The sequence below is a fragment of the Nerophis ophidion genome, linkage group LG10 (genome assembly GCF_033978795.1).
Source record: "Nerophis ophidion isolate RoL-2023_Sa linkage group LG10, RoL_Noph_v1.0, whole genome shotgun sequence".
NCBI classification, from domain to species: domain Eukaryota; kingdom Metazoa; phylum Chordata; class Actinopteri; order Syngnathiformes; family Syngnathidae; genus Nerophis; species Nerophis ophidion.
In genome coordinates, this window is record NC_084620.1 from 8083275 (window position 1) to 8106851 (window position 23577).

The 23577-nt window shown below is 42.4% G+C and overlaps 1 protein-coding gene across 6 annotated transcripts in view; it reads right to left on the reverse strand.

The window, feature by feature from the left end:
* The window catches only part of iqsec3a (IQ motif and Sec7 domain ArfGEF 3a), a 252472-nt gene that overhangs the window by 92594 nt on the left and 136301 nt on the right, over positions 1-23577 (reverse strand). For all 6 annotated transcript variants that reach the window (XM_061912221.1, XM_061912220.1, XM_061912226.1 and 3 more), the window contains 2 exons: positions 17395-18560; positions 404-565 (listed from right to left, as the gene is read on the reverse strand). In XM_061912221.1, coding sequence (XP_061768205.1) covers positions 404-565; positions 17395-18560 — 1328 coding nt within the window. The remainder of the gene's footprint in view (positions 1-403; positions 566-17394; positions 18561-23577) is intronic.

Below are 23577 nucleotides of genomic sequence, written 5' to 3' on the forward strand. Positions count from 1 at the left end.
AGGCCACGGGGAAGACCCAGGACACGTTGGGAAGACTATGTCTCCCGGCTGGCCTGGGAACGCCTCGGGATCCCCCAGGAAGAGCTAGATGAAGTGGCTGGGGAGAGGGAAGTCTGGGTTTCCCTGCTTAGGCTGTTGCCCCCGCCACCCGACCTCGGATAAGCGGAAGATGATGGATGGATGGATGGATATAAAAATATATACTAAAAAAAGGTTTAATCAACCAAAAATTGGAAGATGTTGCATTAGCATAAGCAACAAAATGCACAGTAATGTCGCTCATGCACACCAGACCACGTTATCGTCATCATTTTACTGGGAAATGAATTCAAAGCTCCACAATTGGAATGAGGAAGGTGAAAACGCAGGCAATAGTCGACCAATAAGAAAACACAGAACTTACTCGAGGACGTCCCTGTTGAAGGGCTTTTTGCTGTTGCCCAGGAACTCCCCGATCATCTGTCGACTCAGACCTTTCCTCTGCAGCAGGAAGTGGGCCACGCCGATGGGGGTGTCAGGGATGAATCCTCGGGATATCAGGAACTGCAGGCCCTTGTCAGGATTTCTGATGAAGAAGATTGTTCAGTTTTGTCATTATGTGTCCAAAATACTCAAAGGTAGAGATGCTCTAGGGCAGGGGTCAGCAACCTTTTTGACACCAAGAGCTACTTCTTGGGTACTGATTAATGCAAAGGGCTAACAGTTTGATACACACTTTGAAAAATTGCCAAAAATAGCCAGTTTGCTCAATTTACCTTAAATAAATAAATCTTTATATATATATAAAAAAAATTTATTTCTGTCTGTCATTCCGTCGTATATTTTTTTTCCTTTTAAGGAAGGTTTTTTGTAGAGAATAAATGATGAAAAAAACACTTAATTGAATGGTTTAAAAGAAGAGAAAACAGGAAAAACATAGTTTATCTTCAATTTCGATTTTTTAAAATTCAAAATTCAACCGAAAAAAATTAAGAGAAAAATTAGCTAAATCGAAACTTTTTGAAAAAATTAAAAAAAGAATTTATGGAACCTCAGTAATTTTTCCTGATTAAGATTAATTTTAGAATTTTGATGACATGTTTTAAATAGTTTAAAATCCAATCCACATTTTGTTAGAATATATAACAAATTGGACTAAGCTATATCTCTAACAAAGAAGAATCATTATTTCTTCTACATTTTCCACAACAAACATTTTAAATGAAATTCAAAAGACTTTAAAATAAGATTTACATTTTTAAAATTCTAAAGATTTTTCTAGATTTGCCAGAATAATTTTTGGGAATTTTAATCGTAATAAGTTTGAAGAAACATTTCACATCGAAAAAAGTGAAGTGAAGTGAATTATATTTATATAGCGCTTTTTCTCTAGTGACTCAAAGCGCTTTACATAGTGAAACCCAATATCTAATTTTTTTTTTACATTCAAACCAGTGTGGGTGGAATGGGAGCAGGTGGGTAAAGTGTCTTGCCCAAGGACACAATGGCAGTGACTAGGATGGCGGAAGCGGGATTCAAACCTGCAACCCTCAAGTTGCTGGCACGGCCGCTCTACCAACCGAGCAACTTGAACATTGATTTAAATTGTCAGGAAAGAAGAGGAAGGAATTTAAAAGGTAAAAAGGTATATGTGTTTAAAAATCCTCAAATACTTTTTAAGGTTGGGTTTTTTCTCTAAAATTGTCTTTCTGAAAGTTATAAGAAGAAAAGTAAAAAAATTAATTATTTTATTTAAACAAATTCTATTTGAGTTTTGTGTCTTTTAGAATTAAAAATGTCCCAGCCCTATGGTCAATAACCAATTAGTTACAGTATGTGTATCCTGCTATTGATGCTGTAGTGCAGGGGTCACCAACGCGGTAGCCCATAAGGACCATATGAGTCGCCCGCTGGCCTGTTCTAAAAATAGCTCAAATAGCAGCACTTACCAGTGAGCTGCCTCTATTTTTTAAATTGGATTTATTCACTAGCAAGCTGGTCTCGCTTTGCTCGACATTTTCAATTCTAAGAGAGACAAAACTCCAATAGAATTTCTTGAAATAAACTAATTTATTTTTTTACTTTGCTTATAACTTTCAGAAAGACAATTTTAGAGAAAAAATACAAGCTTAAAAATGATTTTAGGATTTTTAAACACATATACCTTTTTACCTTTTAAATTCCTTCCTCCTCTTTCCTGACAATTTAAATCAATGTTCAAGTAAGTTTTTTTTTTTTTATTGTAAAAAATAATAAATAGAGCAGGTGACCTCTGCTCTACACTGAAAAAAGTGACTTTTTGGTGCTGTAAACTCTATTAGAGCAACTGTCATAATTTATACCTAGTATTTTTAGCATTCAGTAAGAACTAGAGTTTCTTAAGTCAAATTAAACATTTTATTAACGTAATACATCAATTATGGGGGAAGAGTAAGTTTTACTTAAGTTTCCTTATACTATTTAAATGTTTAATAGTTGTACGTACATAAACCTAAAAATATTACATAAACTTTACTCTGAAAATCTAGTGTTTTCAAACGCATGCACGACGACGCATGCGCACAGCACAACAGGCTCTGGCCGACTGGCACTGCTCCGGCCGTTAGGATCACTTCACAGAGCACTGCAAGGTGGCATTATGGGTAATTCTTATCTGTTTATAATGTGTTACAGAGTCGATGTTCTCCAGAAATGTGTTTGGTGTGGGTTCACAGAGTGTGGCGCATATTAGTAAGAATGTTAAAGTTGTTTATATCACAACCGTCAGTGTAAAAGGTGTGGCTGTTGACCAAGTATGCATCGCAATCTCGTATGGGAATCAGCGGAATGCATGTGTCCTTCCGGCACGCAGACAGCGTGGTGTAGAGAAGCGATCCCCATCCACCGGGCCGCCGCCGCAGAATAATTTTAAATCAAACCTTTTTTAATCACACTCAGTTTTTAACTGAGTGTGATTTTAAATCAAACCTTTTTTAATCACACTCAGTTTTTAACTGCATGCCAGTGATAAGCGCAGGAGTGAGAAGAGGTCTCAAATTAATTAGCGCCCCGGCGGCTATTCAAGGAAATACGGTATATAAAATGTACTTAATATTTTGAGTAAAATGATGTTCCTGCCGATGAAAAACAAGTAGACTTTACTTAATTTGTTTATATAAATATAACTTTAAACTTGGGCTTCACGGTGGCAGAGGGGTTAGTGCGTCTGCCTCACAATACGAAGTTCCTGCAGTCCTGGGTTCAAATCCAGGCTCGGGATCTTTCTGTGTGGAGTTTGCATGTTCTCCCCGTGAATGCGTGGGTTCCCTCCGGGTACTCCGGCTTCCTCCCACTTCCAAAGACATGCACCTGGGGATAGGTTGATTGGCGACACTAAATTGGCCCTAGTGTGTGAATGTGAGTGTGAATGTTGTCTGTCTATCTGTGTTGGCCCTGCGATGAGGTGGCGACTTGTCCAGGGTGTACCCTGCCTTCCGCCCGATTGTAGCTGAGATAGGCGCCAGCGCCCCCCGCGACCCCAAAAGGGAATAAGCGGTAGAAAATGGATGGATGGAACTTTAAACTTGGATGTAATTAAGTAACTGTTACTAAATATCTTCACAACTGTTATGTTATATGGTAAGTAGAATTTACTTGATACTGGCAAGTGAGTGTTACTTGATATTGCAGCATTATCAATGAATCAATGTTTATTTATATAGCCCCAAATCACAAATGTCTCAAAGGACTGCACAAATCATTACGACTACAACATCCTCGGAAGAACCCACAAAAGGGCAAGGAAAACTCACACCCAGTGGGCAGGGAGAATTCACATCCAGTGGGACGCCAGTGACAATGCTGACTATGAGAAACCTTGGAGAGGACCTCAGATGTGGGCAACCCCCCCCCCCTCTAGGGGACCGAAAGCAATGGATGTCGAGCGGGTCTAACATGATACTGTGAAAGTTCAATCCATAGTGGCTCCAAGACAGCAGTGAGAGTCCCGTCCACAGGAAACCATCTCAAGCGGATCAGCAGCGTAGAGATGTCCCCAACCGATACAGGCGAGCGGTCCATCCTGGGTCTCGACTCTGGACAGTCAGTACTTCATCCATGGTCATCGGACCGGACCCCCTCCACAAGGGAGGGGGGAACATAGGAGAAAGAAAAGAAGCGGCAGATCAACTGGTCTAAAAAGGAGGTCTATTTAAAGGCTAGAGTATACAGATGAGTTTTAAGATGAGACTTAAATTTGACTTATTTCATTTGCGTGCAAAAACTTACAATAATTTTTTCAAGTAAATCTTATTAGTTATTTTTTTGGGTGTAGGGACTGTTCAGCATTAATGCCTTCACTCTGTGTTCTCCTTTTACGTAACAGAGCTAATGGGTTTTGCGAGGTGAGGATAGATGGTCACGGTGGGTGATAAAGGGGAAAGGGGAGGGGGCTTAGAGAGGACCGGACAGAGCAGATGTGAACAAACGGCAGCTTGACTACATTGGAGACACGACAAGGCGGGCCAGGCCTAAAAGCATCTGCTTCCAAATCTCGCCTACACTCCTGACGGCGCCGTGTCTCTGAGAGCGAATTTGGCAGATGACTCCATGTTTTCCCAGGCAACACACGGATGAGCCCACATGGTGATTAGCATCTGTGATGAGGGTGTCAGGAGACGCAATACAAGACGATCTTGCCATTATATAAAAACTCAAGCAATAAATATGCCTGACTTTTTGTACCGAGATCGTGTTCATGGTTACCGTGTCGGGTTTTCGTGAAAAATCTGTTTCCCCCGTTCACCATCTGGATGCCGGAGCTTGCAATTACTGTCCGGGTCATTTAGTTCTGCGGGCAGGATTTTGATGCAGGCGAGGTTTGTGAACACGAACACATACGTGCACACACGTTCTTTGCCTTACTGCTTAGTTAACTGGCTTCTAATCAGTAGATTTGGTGCTTGAGCAATGCAATAATGACCACACACAAACCCCGTTTCCATATGAGTTGGGAAATTGTGTTAGATGTAAATAAAAACTGAATACAATGATTTGCAAATCATCTGAACTCTCGCGGCTGTGTTGGAGCCACTATGGATTGAACTTTCACAGTATCATGTTAGACCCGCTCGACATCCATTGCTTTCGGTCCCCTAGAGAGGGGGGGTTGCCCACATCTGAGGTCCTCTCCAAGGTTTCTCATAGTCAGCATTGTCACTGGCGTCCCACTGGATGTGAATTCTCCCTGCCCACTGGGTGTGAGTTTTCCTTGCCCTTTTGTGGGTTCTTCCGAGGATGTTGTAGTCGTAATGATTTGTGCAGTCCTTTGAGACATTTGTGATTTGGGGCTATATAAATAAACATTGATTGATTGATTGATTTTCAACCCATATTCAGTTGAATATGCTACAAAGACAACATATTTGATGTTCAAATTCATAAACATTTTTTTGTTGTTGCAAATAATCATTAACTTTAGAATTTGATGCCAGCAACACAAAACAAAGAAGTTGGGAAAGGTGGCAATAAATACTGATAAAGTTGAGGAATGCTCATCAAAGACTTATTTGGAATATCCCACAGGTGTGCAGGCTAATTGGGAACAGGTGGGTGCCATGATTGGGTATCAAAAGCTTCCCAAAAAATGCCTAGTCTTTCACAAGATAGGATGGGGCGAGGTACACCCCTTTGTCCACAACTGCGTGAGCAAATAGTCAAACAGTTTAAGAACAACGTTTCTCAAAGTGCAATTGCAAGAAATTCAGGGATTTCAAAATCTACGGTCCATAATATCATAAAAAGGTTCAGAGAATCTGGAGATATCACTCCACGTAAGCGGCATGACCGGAAACCAACATTGAATGACCGTGACCTTAAACAATCAGACGGCACTGTATCAAAAACCGACATCAATCTCTAAAGGATATCACCGCATGGGCTCAGGAACACTTCAGAAACCCACTGTCACTAAATACAGTTTGTCGCTACACCTGTAAGTGCAAGTTAAAGCTCTACTATGCAAAGTGAAAGCCATTTATCAACAACACCCAGAAACGCTGCCAGCTTTGCTGGGCTTAAGCTCATCTAAGATAGAAAGTGGAAAAGTCTTCTGTGGTCTGACGAGTCCACATTTAAATTTTTGGGGGGAAACTGTGGACGTTGTGTCCTTCGGATCGAAGAGGAAAAAAAACATCCGGATTGTTCTAGGTGCAAAGATGAAAAGGCAGCATGTGTGATGGTATGGGGGTGTATTAGCGGCCTAGGCATGGGTAACTTACACATCTGTGTAGGCACCATTATTGCTGAAAGGTACATACAGGTTTTGGAGCAACATAAGTTGCCGTCCAAGCAACGTTATCATGGATGCCCCTGCTTATTTAAGCAAGAAAATGCCAAGCTACGTATTACAACAGTGTGGCTTCGTAGTAAAAGAGTGTGGGTACTAGACTGGCGTGCCTGCAGTCCAGACCTGTCTCCCATCGAAAATGTGTGGCGCATTATGAAGCGTAAAATACGACAGCGGAGACCCCGTACTGTTGAACGACTGAAGCTCTACATAAAACAAGAATAGCAAAGAATTCCACTTTCAAAGCTTCAACAATGAGTTTCCTCAGTTCCCAAACGTTTATTGAGTGTTGTTAAAAGAAAAGGTGATGTAACACAGTGGTGAACATGCCCTTTCCCAACTACTTTGGCACATGTTGCAGCCATGAAATTCTAAATTAATTATTATTTGCAAAAAAAAATAAAGTTTATGAGTTTGAACATCAAATATTTTGTCTTTGTAGTGCATTCAATTGACTATGGGTTTGAAAATGATTTGCAAATCATTGTATTCCGTTTATATTTACATCCAACACAATTTCCCAACTCATATGGAAACGGGGTTTGTACATTTTTCCTTTTCTCATTGAAAGAAAACCACAAAACACCTCCCAAAAGTAAAATTAAAGACACGTACAAACTATAGTTTATGGTCACTATATCATAAAAGTAGCTCTAATTGCTTGAATTTACATTATGTCACGCCCGACTCATTAAATATGCGTGGTGGTCAAGCCAGCGTCTGTTCTTAATGGTTACTTGGTGCTATTAAGTCTTTCCCGAAGAAAACCGCCCCATAATTGCATTGTTTTCAGCTTTACAAACTGTTGAAATCGCGAGAAGGAAAAACGTTCCTTCAGAGTTCCTCAAGAGGTAATCAAGAAGGGCGTCAAAGTGAAAGATTTATGACAAACAACGAGAAAAGGAGCACGTACTACAGTCCAAGGGAGCAGAGTCAAAGGACGCACAAGTTTGCAGTGACCCTTTCATCAAAGGTTTGTTTGATATTGATTGATTGATTGATACTTTTATTAGTAGATTGCACAGTACAGTACATATTCCGTACAATTGACCACTAAATGGTAACACCCGAATAAGTTTTTTCAACTTGTTTAAGTCAGGGTCCACGTTAATCAATTCATGGTACAAATATATACTATCAACATAATACAGTCATCACACAAGTTAATCATCATAGTATGTACATTGAATCATTTACATTATTTACAATCCGGGGGGTGGGATGAGGAGCTTTGGTTGATATCAGAACTTCAGTCATCAACAATTGCATCAACAGAGAAATGTGGACATTGAAACAGTGTAGGTCTTATTTAGTAGGATATGTACAGCCAGCAGAGAACATAGTGAGTTCAGATAGCATAAGAACAAGTATATACATTAGAAGTACATTTGAGTTGTTTATAATCCGGGGAGATGGGATGTGAATGGAGGAGGGTGTTAGTAAAGTGTTGAAGTTGCCTGGAGGTGTTGTTTTAGAGCGGTTTTGAAGGAATATAGAGATGCACTTACTTTTACACCTGTTGGGAGTGCATTCCACATTGATGTGGCATAGAAAGAGAATGAGTTAAGACCTTTGTTAGATCGAAATCTGGGTTTAACGTGGTTTGTGGAGCTCCCCCTGGTGTTGTGGTTATGGCGGTCATTTACGTTAAGGAAGTAGTTTGACATGTACTTCGGGATCAAGGAGGTGTAGCGGATTTTATAGACTAGGCTCAGTGCAAGTTGTTTTACTCTGTCCTCCACCCTGAGCCAGCCCACTTTGGAGAAGTGGGTTGGATTGAGGTGTGATCTGGGGTGGAGGTCTAAAAGTAACCGGATTAGCTTATTCTGGGATGTTTGTAGTCTAGATTTGAGGGTTTTGGAGGTGCTGGGGTACCAGGAGGTGCAAGCGTAATCGAAGAAGGGTTGAATGAGAGTTCCCGCTAGAATCCTCAAGGTGTTTTTGTTGACCAGAGAGGAGATTCTGTAGAGGAATCTCGTTCTTTGGTTGACCTTTTTGATCACCTTGGTTGCCATTTTATCACAGGAAAGATTAGCCTCTAGAATGGAACCTAGGTAGGTGATACACTTTTAACGTTTGGTATTTCCCATTTAGGTATAATCCTGACATTATTTATAATTCTTAAAGCCTCTGCAAGTATAAATAAGCTTTTACCAAAAGCAGCAATCATAAATGAAGCTTTCAGCACATACACAATAATGAGATCCATAGTTATATTTTGATAGACGGGAAAAAACATGCATACTCGTAAACGGCACGTGACACATTGACAAGGCAACAAACATGGCTACAGACGCAAAGTTGAATCATGAAATGCAACCTTAGTCATCAGGCAGAATCTTGATACCAATTTGCTTGACCGAGCCACAGTTCTAGTTTGTGCGCTGCTTGCTCCATAACAGCAATCTGGGCTTGGTTGACCACCACTGTTTTTCAATTTCGGGAAGAGGTCATGAAAAATAAAACTGCTCTAATGAGGCGAGATTGCCCAGACCACAGAAGACTTTTCCACTTTCCATCAGACCATCTTAGATGAGCTTAAGCCCAGCAAAGCTGGCAGCGTTTCTGGGTGTTGTTGATAAATGGCTTTCGCTTTGCATAGTAGAGCTTTAACTTGCACTTACAGGTGTAGCGACAAACTGTATTTAGTGAACAAATCAAGCGCTCCTTTTCTCGAACGTGCTGTGCTGTAAACAGCTTGTCTTTCCAGCTCATTGTAAACAAACATGGCGTCGATCGTTTGGAACTTCTTCACTGTTTCGGAGGAAAACCTTTAACGTCTTGACGCTTTTAAACTTTTATTGAAGTTGCTCTGTATTACTTTCAACTATTAGTTTTTAATGACATTTTAATTGTCTCTTGCTTGTCTCTTTTCCACTGTTGCACTTTAAAAATCCAGAAATCTAAATTGCATTATAAATAAAATGTATTAATATTACCATTATTATAAACTTCAATACATTAATAATGTGAATAATATAAAACAGTAATACCGTATTTTCCGCACAATAAGGCGCACCGGATTAAAAGGCGCACCTTCAATGAATGGCCAATTTTAAAACTTTATTGCTCTATATTACTTTCAACTATTAGTTTTTATTGACATTTTAATTGTCTCTTGCTTGTCTCTTCTCCACTGTTGCACTTTGAAATTCCAGAAATATAAATTGCATTATAAATAAAATGTAATATTATTATTATTATTATAAACCTATATACATTAATAATGTGAATAATATAAAACAGTAACACCGTATTTTCCGCACTATAAGGCGCACCTTCAATGAATGGCCAATTTGAAAATTTTGTTGCTCTATATTACTTTCAAATATTAGTTTTTATTGACATTTTAATTGTCTTGCTTGTCTCTTCTCCACTGTTGCACTTTGAAAATCCAGAAATATAAATTGCATTATAAATAAAATGTATTATTATTACTATTATTTTAAACCTATATACATTAATAATGTGAATAATATAAAACAGTAATACCGTATTTTCCGCACTGTATGGCGCACCTTCAATGAATGGCCAATTTGAAAATTTTGTTGCTCTATATTACTTTCAACTATTAGTTTTTATTGACATTTTAATTGTCTTGCTTGTCTCTTCTCCACTGTTGCACTTTGAAAATCCATTCATCCATCCATTTTCTACCGCTTATTCCCTTTCGGGGTCGCGGGGGGCGCTGGCGCCTATCTCAGCTACAATCCGGCGGAAGGCGGGGTACACCCTGGACAAGTCGCCACCTCATCGCAGGGCCAACACAGCTAGACAGACAACATTCACACTCACATTCACACACTAGGGACAATTTTAGTGTTGCCAATCAACCTATCCCCAGGTGCATGTCTTTGGAAGCGGGAGGAAGTCGGAGTACCCGGAGGGAACCCACGCATTCACGGGGAGAACATGCAAACTCCACACAGAAAGATCCCAAGCCTGGATTTGAACCCAGGACTGCAGGAACTTCTTATTGTGAGGCAGACGCACTAACCCCTCTGCCACCGTGAAGCCCCTTTGAAAATCCAGAAATATAAATTGCATTATAAATAAAATGCATTATTATTACTATTATTATAAACCTATATACATTAATAATGTGAATAATATAAAACAGTAATACCGTATTGTCCGCACTATAAGGCGCACCGGATTATAAGGCGCACTTTCAATGAATGGCCAATTTTAAAACTTTGTTCATATATAAGGCGCACCGCATTATAAGGCGCATAGAATAGATGCTACAGTAGAGGCTGGGGTTACATTGTGCATCCTTTAGATCAGGGGTCGGCAACCTCTGATGTGGCTCAGCTGCTAATTTGCCGACCCCAACGACTATAACGTGAGGTTTCCGGATTTTAGTGCCTCTCTCAGAAATCACCCGGGGATAACATTCTCACATTTTCACCTGAACTACAATACTGAGGGTGTGCAGTGATGGTAATGTCGTTAACCTCCTCTACAACGTGTCGCCGCGCTCGCTTTTACATTGTGCGATCTGCGTGTCGACTGCTCATTTCATGTTCGGCCTCTGTTAATACACGAAAGCGACTGCAACTCATACTTAGTCAACAACCATGCGGGTTACACTGAGGGTTGTGATATAAACAACTTTAACACTTTTACTAATATGCGCCACACTGTGAACCCACACCAAACAAGAATGACGAACACATTTCGGGAAAACATTGGCACTGTAACACAACATAAACACAAAAGAACAAATACCCAGATTTCCATGCATCCCTGCTCTTCCGGGCTACAGTAGCACCAAACCCCGCCCCCACAACTCAACCGACGCACAGAGGGTGGTGTCAGCGGGGTGTATAATGTAGCCCGCAAGAGTGGGATGCATGGGATTCTGGGTATTTGTTCTTTTGTTCTCCCAAAATGTGTTTGTCATTCCTGTTTGGTGTGGGTTCACAGTGTGGCGCATATTAGTAAGATTGCTAAAGTTTTTTATATCACAACCCTCAGTGTAAACTGTATGGCTGTTGAACAAGTATGTCTTGCAATCGTTTGCGTTAATCAGCAGAAGCCTCGTACGACATGTGACTGGGTTGGCAAGGTGATTGGACGTGTTGTAGAAGGCGTCAAAGGCGGCACCTTCATAGGTTGCCCCTATTATTGTTAATCGAGGGAAATTCTGCAAACATTCGCGAGAATGGTTGATCTGACATTCGGTAGTCTCTCGGAATATTCGTGATGGTTGGCAAGTGTGATGCTGTCAAGCGGCATTCATAAAAAACTCGCGGGCCCCACTATCATTAAATGTTCATATTAAGGTGCGGGCCGCGTGTCTGAGACCCCTGGTTTAAACATAGCACAAAGTAAAAAAAACTCTGTATGCAGTGTTATTTCATTTTAAATTTCAAAAGAGTTTTGTGGCTCCCATTGTTTTCTTTATTTTGTGAAACGGGTCAAAATGGCTCTTTGAGTGGTAAAGGTTGCTAACCCCTGCTTTAGATGGAGCTGCGCTAAAGGGAATGTCAACAAAACAGTCAGATAGGTCAGTCAAACTTTATTAATAGATTAAAAAACAGCGTTCTGTCAACTCTGTTCACTCCCAAAATGAATAAACAGCTGTTTTATTATGTCCCCCGATTCAATAAACACGTAAAAAACAGTCTGATACTGTTACGGTAAATCAAACGTTAGTGCAATCACAATATAGTAACACTCGGAATAGTGCAAAGCAATAATATATCAATAACTCAACGTTGTTCAAACGATAATGTCACCCAACACAATACACAAAATAAACATTTAAAGCTCACTTTATTAAGTTATTCCTCATCCACGAATTCCTCAAATTCTTCTTCTTCAGTGTCCGAATCAAACAGCTGGGCGAATACGGCATCCAACATGCCCGGCTCCGTCTTGTCGAAGTCGTCATTAAACGAGTCAGTGTCGCTGCTGTTAATGTTAGATTCTCTCGCTGATGCCCTATTCCCGTCTTCTACTGTGTGACTGATCGCCTCGAGTTTAAACTCTGCGTCGTAAGTGTCTCTTTTAATAGGAGCCATTTTGGGGTCTTTACAAACATGTAAACCATGGCTGTCAAACTCTGGCCCGCGGGCCAAATTTGGCCTGCCGTGTAATTTCATTTGGCCCTTGAGGTAATATCAAATGAAGATTAGAGCTGGCCCGCCGGTATCATACAGCGGCGATGCCTCTGTAACACCGCATTCACCGCTGATACTCGTACTTGCCAACCCTCACGATTTTCCCGGGAGACTCCCAACGTTCAGTGCCCCTCCCGAAAATATCCCGGGGCAACCATTCTTCCGAATTTGTCATGATTTCCACCCGGACAACAATATTGGGGGCGTGCCTTGAAGGCACTGCCTTCAGCGTCCTCTACAGCCTGTCGTCACGTCCGCTTTTCCGCCATACAAACAACGTGCCGGTCCAGTCACATAATATATGCTGCTTTAACACACACAAGCAAATACAAGACATACTTGATCAACAGCCATCAGGTGTAAAAGTAAGTGCATCTCTATATTCCTTCAAAACCGCTCTAAAACAACACCTCCAGGCAACTTCAACACTTTACTAATACCCTCCTCCATTCACATCCCATCTCCCCGGATTATAAACAACTCAAATGTACTTCTAATGTATATACTTGTTCTTATGCTATGTGAACTCGCTATGTTCTCTGCTGGCTGTACATATCCTACTGTAAGACCTACACTGTTTCAATGTCCACATTTCTCTGTTGATGCAATTGTTGATGACTGAAGTTCTGATATCAACCAATACTCCTCATCCCACCCCCCGGATTGTAAATAATGTAAATAATTCAATGTACATACTATGATGATTAACTTGTGTGATGACTGTATTATGTTGATAGTATATATTTGTACCATGAATTGATTAACGTGGACCCCGACTTAAACAAGTTGAAAAACTTATTCGGGTGATACCATTTAGTGGTCAATTGTACGGAATATGTACTGTACTGTGCAATCTACTAATAAAAGTATCAATCAATCAATCAATCAATCAGTCACACTGAGGGTGGCCGTGTAAACAACTTTAACACTTTTACAAATATGCGCCACACCAAAAAATTATGACAAACACATTTCGGGAGAACATATGCACCGTAGCACAACATAAACTCAACAGAAGAAATACCCAGAACCCCTTGCAGCACTAACTCTTCCGGGACACCCCCGCTACCACCAAACCCCGCTTCCCCAATTTTTATTTACATTTTATTTGATATGCCATTGATATTTTTTACTCATTATTATAATTTGAAACTCGATTTTGTATGTGACTATAAAGCTACATAAGCCTTGCTTGTTTAATATTCAATGCAAAACTTGTCGGGGTCCCTATTAAAAGGTTAATTTGTTCAACCTTGGCCGGCGGCTTTGTTCAGTTTTCAAATCTGGCTCACTCTGTATTCGAGTTTGACACCCCTGATGTAAACACACAGAAACGGCACGCCTCCCGCAGTCATATATCCCAGCATGCACCGCACGATTCTTCTTCTACGGGGGAAAATAAGGTTGGCGGCTGCTTACCGTAGTTGCGAGACCTCCATCCATTCATCCATCCATTTCCTACCGCTTATTGTGGCTCAATATTGGTCCATATATAAGGCGCACCAGATTATAAGGCGCACTGTTAGCTTTTAAGAAAATTTGAAGTTTTTATGTGCGCCTTATAGTGCGAAAAATACGGTATATATTTATGGTAACGCAAATGATTTTAATTTTCATTTATTTCTGAAAAAATAGGAAATAGTACTATAAAAATGTATTGTGGCCTATTTAAATACCCCTGCTGATTTCTTCAGTTCAATAAATGCCGTTTCAAGGTTACTATTTCATCCAAACTTGATTTACTGTTATACAGTGTGAAAAGGACCATGAAAAGGACCAAAGCTGTGCATTGTCTTATAAAAGCGTGACTCATCCTTACGACATTATCTCAGCCCACACCAGAATTTGATTCATCACTACGGAAATTAAATAAACACGTGCGCGTCACACTCACACTGCAATGTGTCACCATGATGTAAACTCACATATTACCCGCCTCCTCTTATTGGCCGCTCCATCTCCTCCTTTCCGCGTCCTTGACGCACCCCCACCTACCCTATCATGCTGTCATTGTCATGCCGTCCACGCTCAAGGTGTGAACGTGCTCGTTACCTTTTGTACGCCTCTACCTGCCCTTTATCTTGCATGTATGCAACCTTTTTTTTAGTTTCATGCTGAGATCACCTGCTAACCTGGAGCTAGCACGCCTGTTAAAAGGGGAACATTATCACAATTTCAAAAGGGTTAAAATCAATAAAAAATCAGTTCCCAGTAGCTTATTTTATTTTTTAATTTTTTTTTTTTAAATTTTACCCGTCCCGGAATATCCCTAAAAAAAGCTTTAAAGTGCCTTATTTTTGCTCTCTCGAAGCCACTGTTTATTTTCCTGTGACGTCATACAGTGCTGGCAATACAAACAAACAAGATATAGCGACATTAGCTCGGATTCAGACTCGGATTTCAGCAGCTCAAGCGATTCAACAGATTACGCATGTTTTGAAACGGATGGTTGGAGTATGGAGGCAGATAGCGAAAACGAAATTGAAGAAGAAACTGAAGCTATTGAGCAAATAGCTATTGACGCTATTTGGCCATTTCTGCGTTAGCATCGCCGGTAAAATGTGCGTACCAAACGAGCAGGACTTTCGCATTGACACTGGAGCAACTTAAATCCGTCGATTGGTAAGTGTTTGTTTCGCATTAAATGTGGGTGGAAGGAAACGCTGCATGTAAATATATTTTCAAATGTACATACAGCTAGCCTAAATAGCATGTTAGCATCGATTAGCTGGCAGTCATGCCGCGACCAAATATGTCTGATTAGCACATAAGTCAACAACATCAACAAAACTCACCTGTGTGATTTTGTTGACTTTATCGTTGGGAATGCATCTGCTTTGAGTGTCGCAGGATATCCAGACATTCTTGCCATCTCTGTGCCATCTCTGTCATAGTATCGCCGGTAAAAACAAAACGAGGGACTTTCGCATCTCTTGACACTGGAGCAACTTAAATCCGTTGATTGGTAAGTCTTTGTTTCGCATTAAATGTGGGTGGAAGGAAACGCTGCATGTAAATATATTTTCAAATGTACATACAGCTAGCCTAAATAGCATGTTAGCATCGATTAGCTGGCAGTCATTCCGCGACCAAATATGTCTGATTAGCACATAAGTCAACAACATCAACAAAACTCACCTGTGTGATTTTGTTGACTTTATCGTTGGGAATGCATCTGCTTTGAGTGTCGCAGGATATCCACACATTCTTGCCATCTCTGTGCCATCTCTGTCATAGTATCGCCGGTAAAAACAAAATGAGGGACTTTCGCATCTCTTGACACTGGAGCAACTTAAATCCGTTGATTGGTAAGTCTTTGTTTCGCATTAAATGTGGGTGGAAGGAAACGCTGGATGTAAATATATTTTCAAATGTACATACAGCTAGCCTAAATAGCATGTTAGCATCGATTAGCTGGCAGTCATGCCGCGACCAAATATGTCTGATTAGCACATAAGTCAACAACATCAACAAAACTCACCTGTGTGATTTTGTTGACTTTATCGTTGGGAATGCATCTGCTTTGAGTGTCGCAGGATATCCAGACATTCTTGCCATCTCTGTGCCATCTCTGTCATAGTATCGCCGATAAAAACAAAACGAGGGACTTTCGCATCTCTTGACACTGGAGCAACCTAAATCCGTTGATTGGTAAGTGTTTGTTTGGCATTAAATGTGGGTGGAGAGAAAGGCTGGATGTAAATATAGCTACAAATGAGGCATAATGCTGCAATATGTACATACAGCTAGCCTAAATAGCATGTTAACATCGATTAGCATGCCGTGCTAATCGATGCACATTCTACGTAAATCAACTTGAATCCGTCCCTGATCGTGTTGTTACACCCTCCGACAACAAACCGACGAGGCATAATGTCTCTAAGGTACCGGTAAAATGTCGAAAAAATGGAAAATAACAGAGCGGATTTGACTTGATGCGTGTGATGTGGTAGGGAAGAATGGCGTTGACTACCTAGGTGACGTCACGTTCTGACGTCGTCGCTCAGAGAGCGATAAACAGAAAGGCGTTTAATTCGCCAAAATTCACCCATTTAGAGTACGGAAATGGATAAAAAAAATATATGGTCTTTTTTCTTCAACATCAAGGTATATATTGACGCTTACAAAGGTCCGGTGATAATGTTCCCCTTTAAGATGCAGAGCATATAGTACATCGTTGCGGTTTATAGAGTTCAGTGTGCTGGAGCTAATCGGCCTCAAGCTTGATTTGCCTGTTTTTACTTGCAGCCAATTGATTAAAAGTGTGCTCACCTTTCAAAAAGGCATACTGCAAACACGACTTATTCCCTTAAACACACAACGCGTTGTTGTCATTAAACACCAGGCGTGTGTACACTTCTTGATGACCTTTTTAAAATGGATCCGAGAGCAAACAGGACATGATCTAGCTGCCACTTAGACCTGTTTATTTCAAATTCCTCGATACAATCGGTATTAGCATTTAAACTAGCTTTAAATATTTAAATCATTAAGCTTCTATACTGTAATTCTTACACCAAACATCCTCCTAGTTTCTAGCGTCACGCTCACAAGCACAAGCTAATCGGCTTTACCGCACATATCTATTGCCTCTTACAGATCTGCGCGACAAGCCATAATTGGGGTAATATCTCTACAAAATCTCGTTAACTCTTGAAGTATTTTTGTCCCTTCCCGGCCGCGTCTCAACATATTGTGACGAGAGCTTTGACAGACATTGATTGAAATGCCAGCACATTTTCAGCCCGGCTCCCGAGGTGATGAGCCATGCGATATTAAAGGAGCCTCTAATTACGTCCCGGGTTGGAAGGAAGCATGGCCGCTAATGACAAGTTTAGCCTTTGCGGATCGTTGATCGTTATTTTCTGTATTTATGTCTTGTTTATTCCGACTAATTGAGAGCCAGCTGTACTATCTACAATTCAAAGAGGAGAAACAGTTGAAAGTTTTGCGATTACTCACACATTGAATAGGTTGAGGCCAATGCGGTAGAGGCGTTTTCTCATGACGTCTGTGGACAGCGTCGGCGACTTGCAGCTGGCGGGGTTCTCACAGTGGTAGCGGGGCAGGCTGAGGATCATGGCCTGCAGCGCCTCCTTGGAAGAGGCCTCCGACGTGGAGCGGGCCTCTGTGGAAGCGCTGCTGCTGCTCATCTGCTCCGAGCTGTTGTCCACCGTCTCCGAGCCACTTCGCTTGACTTCCAGCGGCTCGGCAGTGGCAGCGAGGAATTTAGGAGGCTCCGGCGGAGGCGGCGCAATCACCGCAACCTCATCTGGGATGTATTGGGGAGCCGTTTTGTCAATAGGGGTCAAGGACGGCAGGTCCTCACCTGTGAGCTCCTCTTCACTCGGTGGTGGGTCGGGGAACTCAGCATCCTGATCGCATGAGTCCAAGTCTATTTCTGGGGGAGCTGGGTGCTCTTGAGGTGGTGGCGGAGGGTCTATGGTGTCAGCTGCTGGGGGAGCATGTGGTTCCTGTGATGTTTCGGAGAGCGGAGTGGAGTTTTCTGTAATGGAAGTGGTTCGTTGAGTGCAGCTGCCCAGCGTGACGGAAGCTGATGACTCCATGACAGAAGACGAAACCCGAAAGTTCTGGCTGTCAATCTGGACCGTCACATCCCGGAAGGCCATCATGAGCTTGCTTGCGCTTTTGGACAGATCACTCGGGTCAACCGGGCCTTGGTGAATTGCAGACTCTCCCTGTCCTCCCACAGCTGCTGCATTGAACTGATAAGCGCCGCCCTCTTGGAGCGAGCACATCGCTTTCAAGCTCCAGTTGCTGAGCGCATCGTCTATAGACTTGGCCAGCGACTGGACCTGCTCAGTGAAGGAGTCTTCTAGGTCGGTGAGCGAGCCACCCACTGTGGTGGGCAGTGACGGCGACCTCACCAAGGGAATGCCCGCCAGGTTGCAGCCTTCCGCCAGGGCCCGTTCAGCCGAGAAGCCCTCCGTGTTCTGCGTGCGCACCCTGCGCAGGGAGATTCGGCGAGGCAGGCGACTCTCGAGCAGGGAGTTGCGGATCTTCTCAAAGTTCTTGCTGAGCTGGTACTGGCGGAAAGCGGTCTGGATCTTGCAGGCGGCACGGCGGGAAATGAGGTGGCCGCCGTACTTGTGCTCTAACATTTCGATCTGGAAAGAACGAAAGAGAGGAAATCAACTGATGACTGATTGTTTTTATTTGGGTAGAGGTGTGTTCCCAAGTTTTGAGTCAAGAAAACTCCAAATGCAGTGCAAAGGTCAAACATAGACAGTGATGATGAGCTTGAATGCCTCTTTAGTGCAGATCTACTGAAGATAACGGCAGGTTGAGGAGGCCTACAAGGAATGCAGCACAGCAGTAAAAAAAACAAGGGCTCTATGTGGATGGGAACATAAATGGGAAGACTGGGGGGAGGCTAAGGTCATGAACAATGGAAGCTGCAAATTCATTGTGTATGGCTCTGGACCATCACTCCGTTTATGCCAAAAAGTACCACAGTGTGACATAGAGAGCGGCTGACTCGGAGCATTTGGACAAACCCTTGATTTTCTCGGCAAACAAAACTCATAATCTCCACAAATTCCGTAGCAAGGTCCTTCGTGGAAATAAAAATTGTCTGAAGGCCAACGCTCCATTAATCTAGCCTGTGAAAAAATGGCTGTGGGAAACAGATACAGACGCAACGAAGCCGTCCTCATCTGGCGGGCGCTCAAACACTTGATGAAAACCCCTACGCTTCTCGGAACAATTGAGGCGTGTGTATCTTTGGAAACACCCAAGTGCGAGCGCTTATCTCGGCGAGTCACATTGTGCGGCGCACATCTTTTGAAATCCCCCCTCGTTCAAACTTAATGGACGATTATATTTCTGTTCCTGCTCTGAACAGCTACAAGTGGAGGGGGTTTTGGCTTGAAAAGATAACCGTGTTCACGTACTAAATGTACTATTAAAGCGGCGTACGGTAGAAATAACTGAGCATTACGGAGATAGAGACGCTTTGTTGCGTGAATGAAGTGTCACCAAACTGGATCATAAATTGAACACTTGCAACTTGTGATCACCATTATGATGGTTAGTCCTCATTAATCAATCAATCAATCAATGTTTACTTGTATAGCCCTAAATCACTAGTGTCTCAAAGGGCTGCACAAACCACCACGACATCCTCGGTAGGCCCACATAAGGGCAAGGAAAACTCACACCCAGTGGGACATCGGTGACAATAATGACTATGAGAACATGCTACTGTGAAAGATCAATCCATAATGGATCCAACACAGTCGCGAGAGTCCCGTTCACAGCGGAGCCAGCAGGAAACCATCCCAAGCGGAGGCTGATCAGCAGCGCAAAGATGTCCCCAGCCGATACACAGGCGAGCAGTACATGGCCACCGGATCGGACCGGACCCCCTCCACAAAGGAGAGTGGGACATAGAAGAAAAAGAAAAGAAACGGCAGATCAACTGGTCTAAAAAGGGAGTCTATTTAAAGGCTAGAGTATACAAATGAGTTTTAAGGTGAGACTTAAATGCTTCTACTGAGGTAGCATCTCGAACTGTTACCGGGAGGGCATTCCAGAGTACTGGAGCCCGAAATGAAAAAGCTCTACAGCCCGCAGACTTTTTTTGGGCTTTGGGGATCACTAATAAGCCGGAGTCCTTTGAACGCAGATTTCTTGCCGAGACATATGGTACAATACAATCGGCAAGATAGGATGGAGCTAGACCGTGTAGTATTTTATACGTAAGTAGTAAAACCTTAAAGTCACATCTTAAGTGCACAGGAAGCCAGTGCAGGTGAGCCAGTACAGGCGTAATGTGATCAAACTTTCTTGTTCTTGTCAAAAGTCTAGCAGCCGCATTTTGTACCAACTGTAATCTTTTAATGCTAGACATGGGGAGACCGGAAAATAATACGTTACAGTAGTCGAGGCGAGACGTAACAAACGCATTAAGACATCTGACATACAATTCTGAAAGTTTATTATCCAAAGAAACTGTGTAGGTGCCCCTGAAAGTGAAGAATAAACGTCCGACTTTGGCTCTAAGTGAAAGCTAATGTCAGGGATCTGGAGGAACGCTTTCCAAGTTCCCTTTCTCTCTTTGTGTCTGCATGGAGAAAGGTAAGAATGAGAATTAAAACCATCCTTGCGATTCCAACAGGAAAATTAAGACTTTTTCTGTGGACCGAGACGACAAAATGACAGGTGAACAAGTCGCCAAGGACTGTCACCTGGACTCCTTATCACTTCACTAAGCACAGATAAAGAGATTAGTCCAAGGGAATCCAATTGATTTTTTTGAAGGGGCAGACTGGCCTCACAGTCTCCATGAGGGGGGTAGGGAGCATGCAGGCATGGTAAAAAAAAAAAAAGAAACTATACAGGAAATAGTAAACACTTTTTTTTTATGAAGGAGCATAAAGGGGACACGTGAATATCTTAAGAGACATCAAAGCTGGTGGAGTGGAAGATAAATGCGAGAAAAAAGAGGTTGAGGGAAGTTCAGGGTGATTATGGACATTTTATGCGATGATCCTGCTTGAAACTGAAACGTGAGTCCCTGCTGGCTACAGGAGCTCTGACTTATTTGGGACACCAGGTACTGATGGACAGATACAAATACTGCATGGACATTGTTTTTACAGTTGTATCACAATTTGCCTGCACTCCATTTTTCACATGATTCAATTTTAAAACAAACGTGTTTTACCATTTACGATAAAAACAATTCGGCTTTTGCTTCCTTGACCTTTTGGAACAACTTCAATCAATCAATCAATCAATGTTTACTTATATAGCCCTAAATCACTAGTGTCTCAAAGGGCTGCACAGACCACCACGACATCCTCGGTAGGCCCACATAAGGGCAAGGAAAACTCACACCCAGTGGGACATTGGTGACAATAATGACCCAGTGGGACGTCGGTGACAATGATGACTATGAGAACCTTAGAGAGGAGGAAAGCAATGGATGTCGAGCGGGTCTAACATGACACTGTGAAAGTTCAATCCACAATGGATCCAACACAGTCGCGAGAGTCCAGTCCAAAGAGGATCCAACACACAGCAGCGAGAGTCCCGTTCACAGCGGAGCCAGCAGGAAACCATCCCAAGCGGAGGCGGACCAGCAGCGCAGAGATGTCCCCAGCCGATACACAGGCGAGCAGTACATGGCCACCGGATCGGACCGGACCCCCTCCACAAGGGAGAGTGGGACATAGAAGAAAAAGAAAAGAAACGGCAGATCAACTGGTCTAAAAAGGGAGTCTACAAACAAAAAACATGGTACCACTGACTTCTATTCTATTTGTCATCAATCATCGCTGGGCTAGGTGTCGCTACACACAATATTGCAAGTTGGACCATCCGTCCAAGAGGATCAAAAGTCAATGTCTCACAGCGGACAAACATCTGCATGATTAATGAGCTGATTATGCAACAACCAAACTGGGACACACAGACAAAACTAATGCTCCCATGCCAAGTAGAGACGATATTTAAAGACCTGACGTCATTGTTTTGCTGATGCATCTTCACCCAGGAGGTTCAGTGACTAAATTGAAACAATTTTCTTGCTTCGGAAGGGAAGTAAACTGCAATGACGTTTCTTGCTCCAACAGCGGGAGTCAAGAGCACGGCTAAAACGTGGGAGGATTTATTTTCTAACATCAACCTGTCACACTGTGCGTTTGCCAAGAAATGAGGCTTTCCAAAGACTCAACTTGTGACCTTGTTGGATATTTATTGCCTTTTTCGTGGTTTTTTTTGTGCGTGTTTTCCTGCCCGTTTGCGATCAAAGTCCATTGCTTCTGTTTTGGACTTTGTTTGTGACATGGGCATTTTCTATGGAGTTTTTTGGCCTTTTGTCCACACATTTTGCACAGCTAAAGTGGAGGACACATTAAGGGCCTACTGAAATGAGATTTTCTTATTTAAACGGGGATAGCAGGTCCATTCTATGTGTCATACTTGATCATTTCGCAATATTGCCATATTTTTGCTGAAAGGATTTAGTAGAGAACATCCACGATAAAGTTCGCAACTTTTGGTCGCTAATAAAAAAGCCTTGCCTGTACCGGACGTCGCAGACGATGACGTCACGAGGGTGAGGGCTTCTCACGTCCTCACATTGTTTTTAATGGGAGCCTCCAGCAGCAAGAGCTATTCGGAACGAGAAAACGACAATTTCTCCATTAATTTGAGCGAGGATGAAAGATTTGTTGATGATGATATTGATAGAGAAGGACTAGAAAAAAAAAAAAAAAGGCAATTGCATTGGGACGGATTCAGATGTTTTTAGACACATTTACTAGGATAATTCTGGGAAATCTGGCTTCACGGTGGCAGAGGGGTTAGTGCGTCTGCCTCACAATACAAAGTTCCTGCAGTCCTGAGTTCAAATCCAGGCTCGGGATCTTTCTGTGTGGAGTTTGCATGTTCTCCCCGTGAATGCGTGGGTTCCCTCCGGGTACTCCGGCTTCCTCCCACCTCCAAAGACATGCACCTGGGGATAGGTTGATTGGCAACACTAAATTGGCCCTAGTGTGTGAATGTGAGTGTGAATGTTGTCTGTGTATCTGTGTTGGCCCTGCGATGAGGTGGCGACTTGTCCAGGGTGTACCCTGCCTTCCGCCCGATTGTAGCTGAGATAGGCGCCCCCCGCAACCCCGAAAGGGAATAAGCGGTAGAAAATGGATGGATGGATGGATTCTGGGAAATCCCTTATATTTCTTTTGTGATGCTAGTGTTTTAGTGAGATTAAATAGTACCTGATAGTCGGAGGGGTTTATCCACGGGTGTCTTGAGGCCAGTCTCTGAGGGGAAGTCGACGCCAGCTGCATGGACGGCGCAAGCTCAGCTGATCTCCGGTAAAAGGCGACTTTTTGCCACAATTTTCTCACCGAAACCTGCCGGTTGACAAGTGGTCGGGAACCATGTTCGCTTGACCGCTCTAATCCATAGTATAGCTTCATCGCCGGGAATTTTAAACAAAGAATCACCGTGTGTTTATGTCAATCAATCAATCAATCAATGTTTATTTATATAGCCCCAAATCACAAATGTCTCAAAGGACTGCACAAATCATTACGACTACAACATCCTCGGAAGAACCCACAAAAGGGCAAGGAAAACTCACACCCAGTGGGCAGGGAGAATTCACATCCA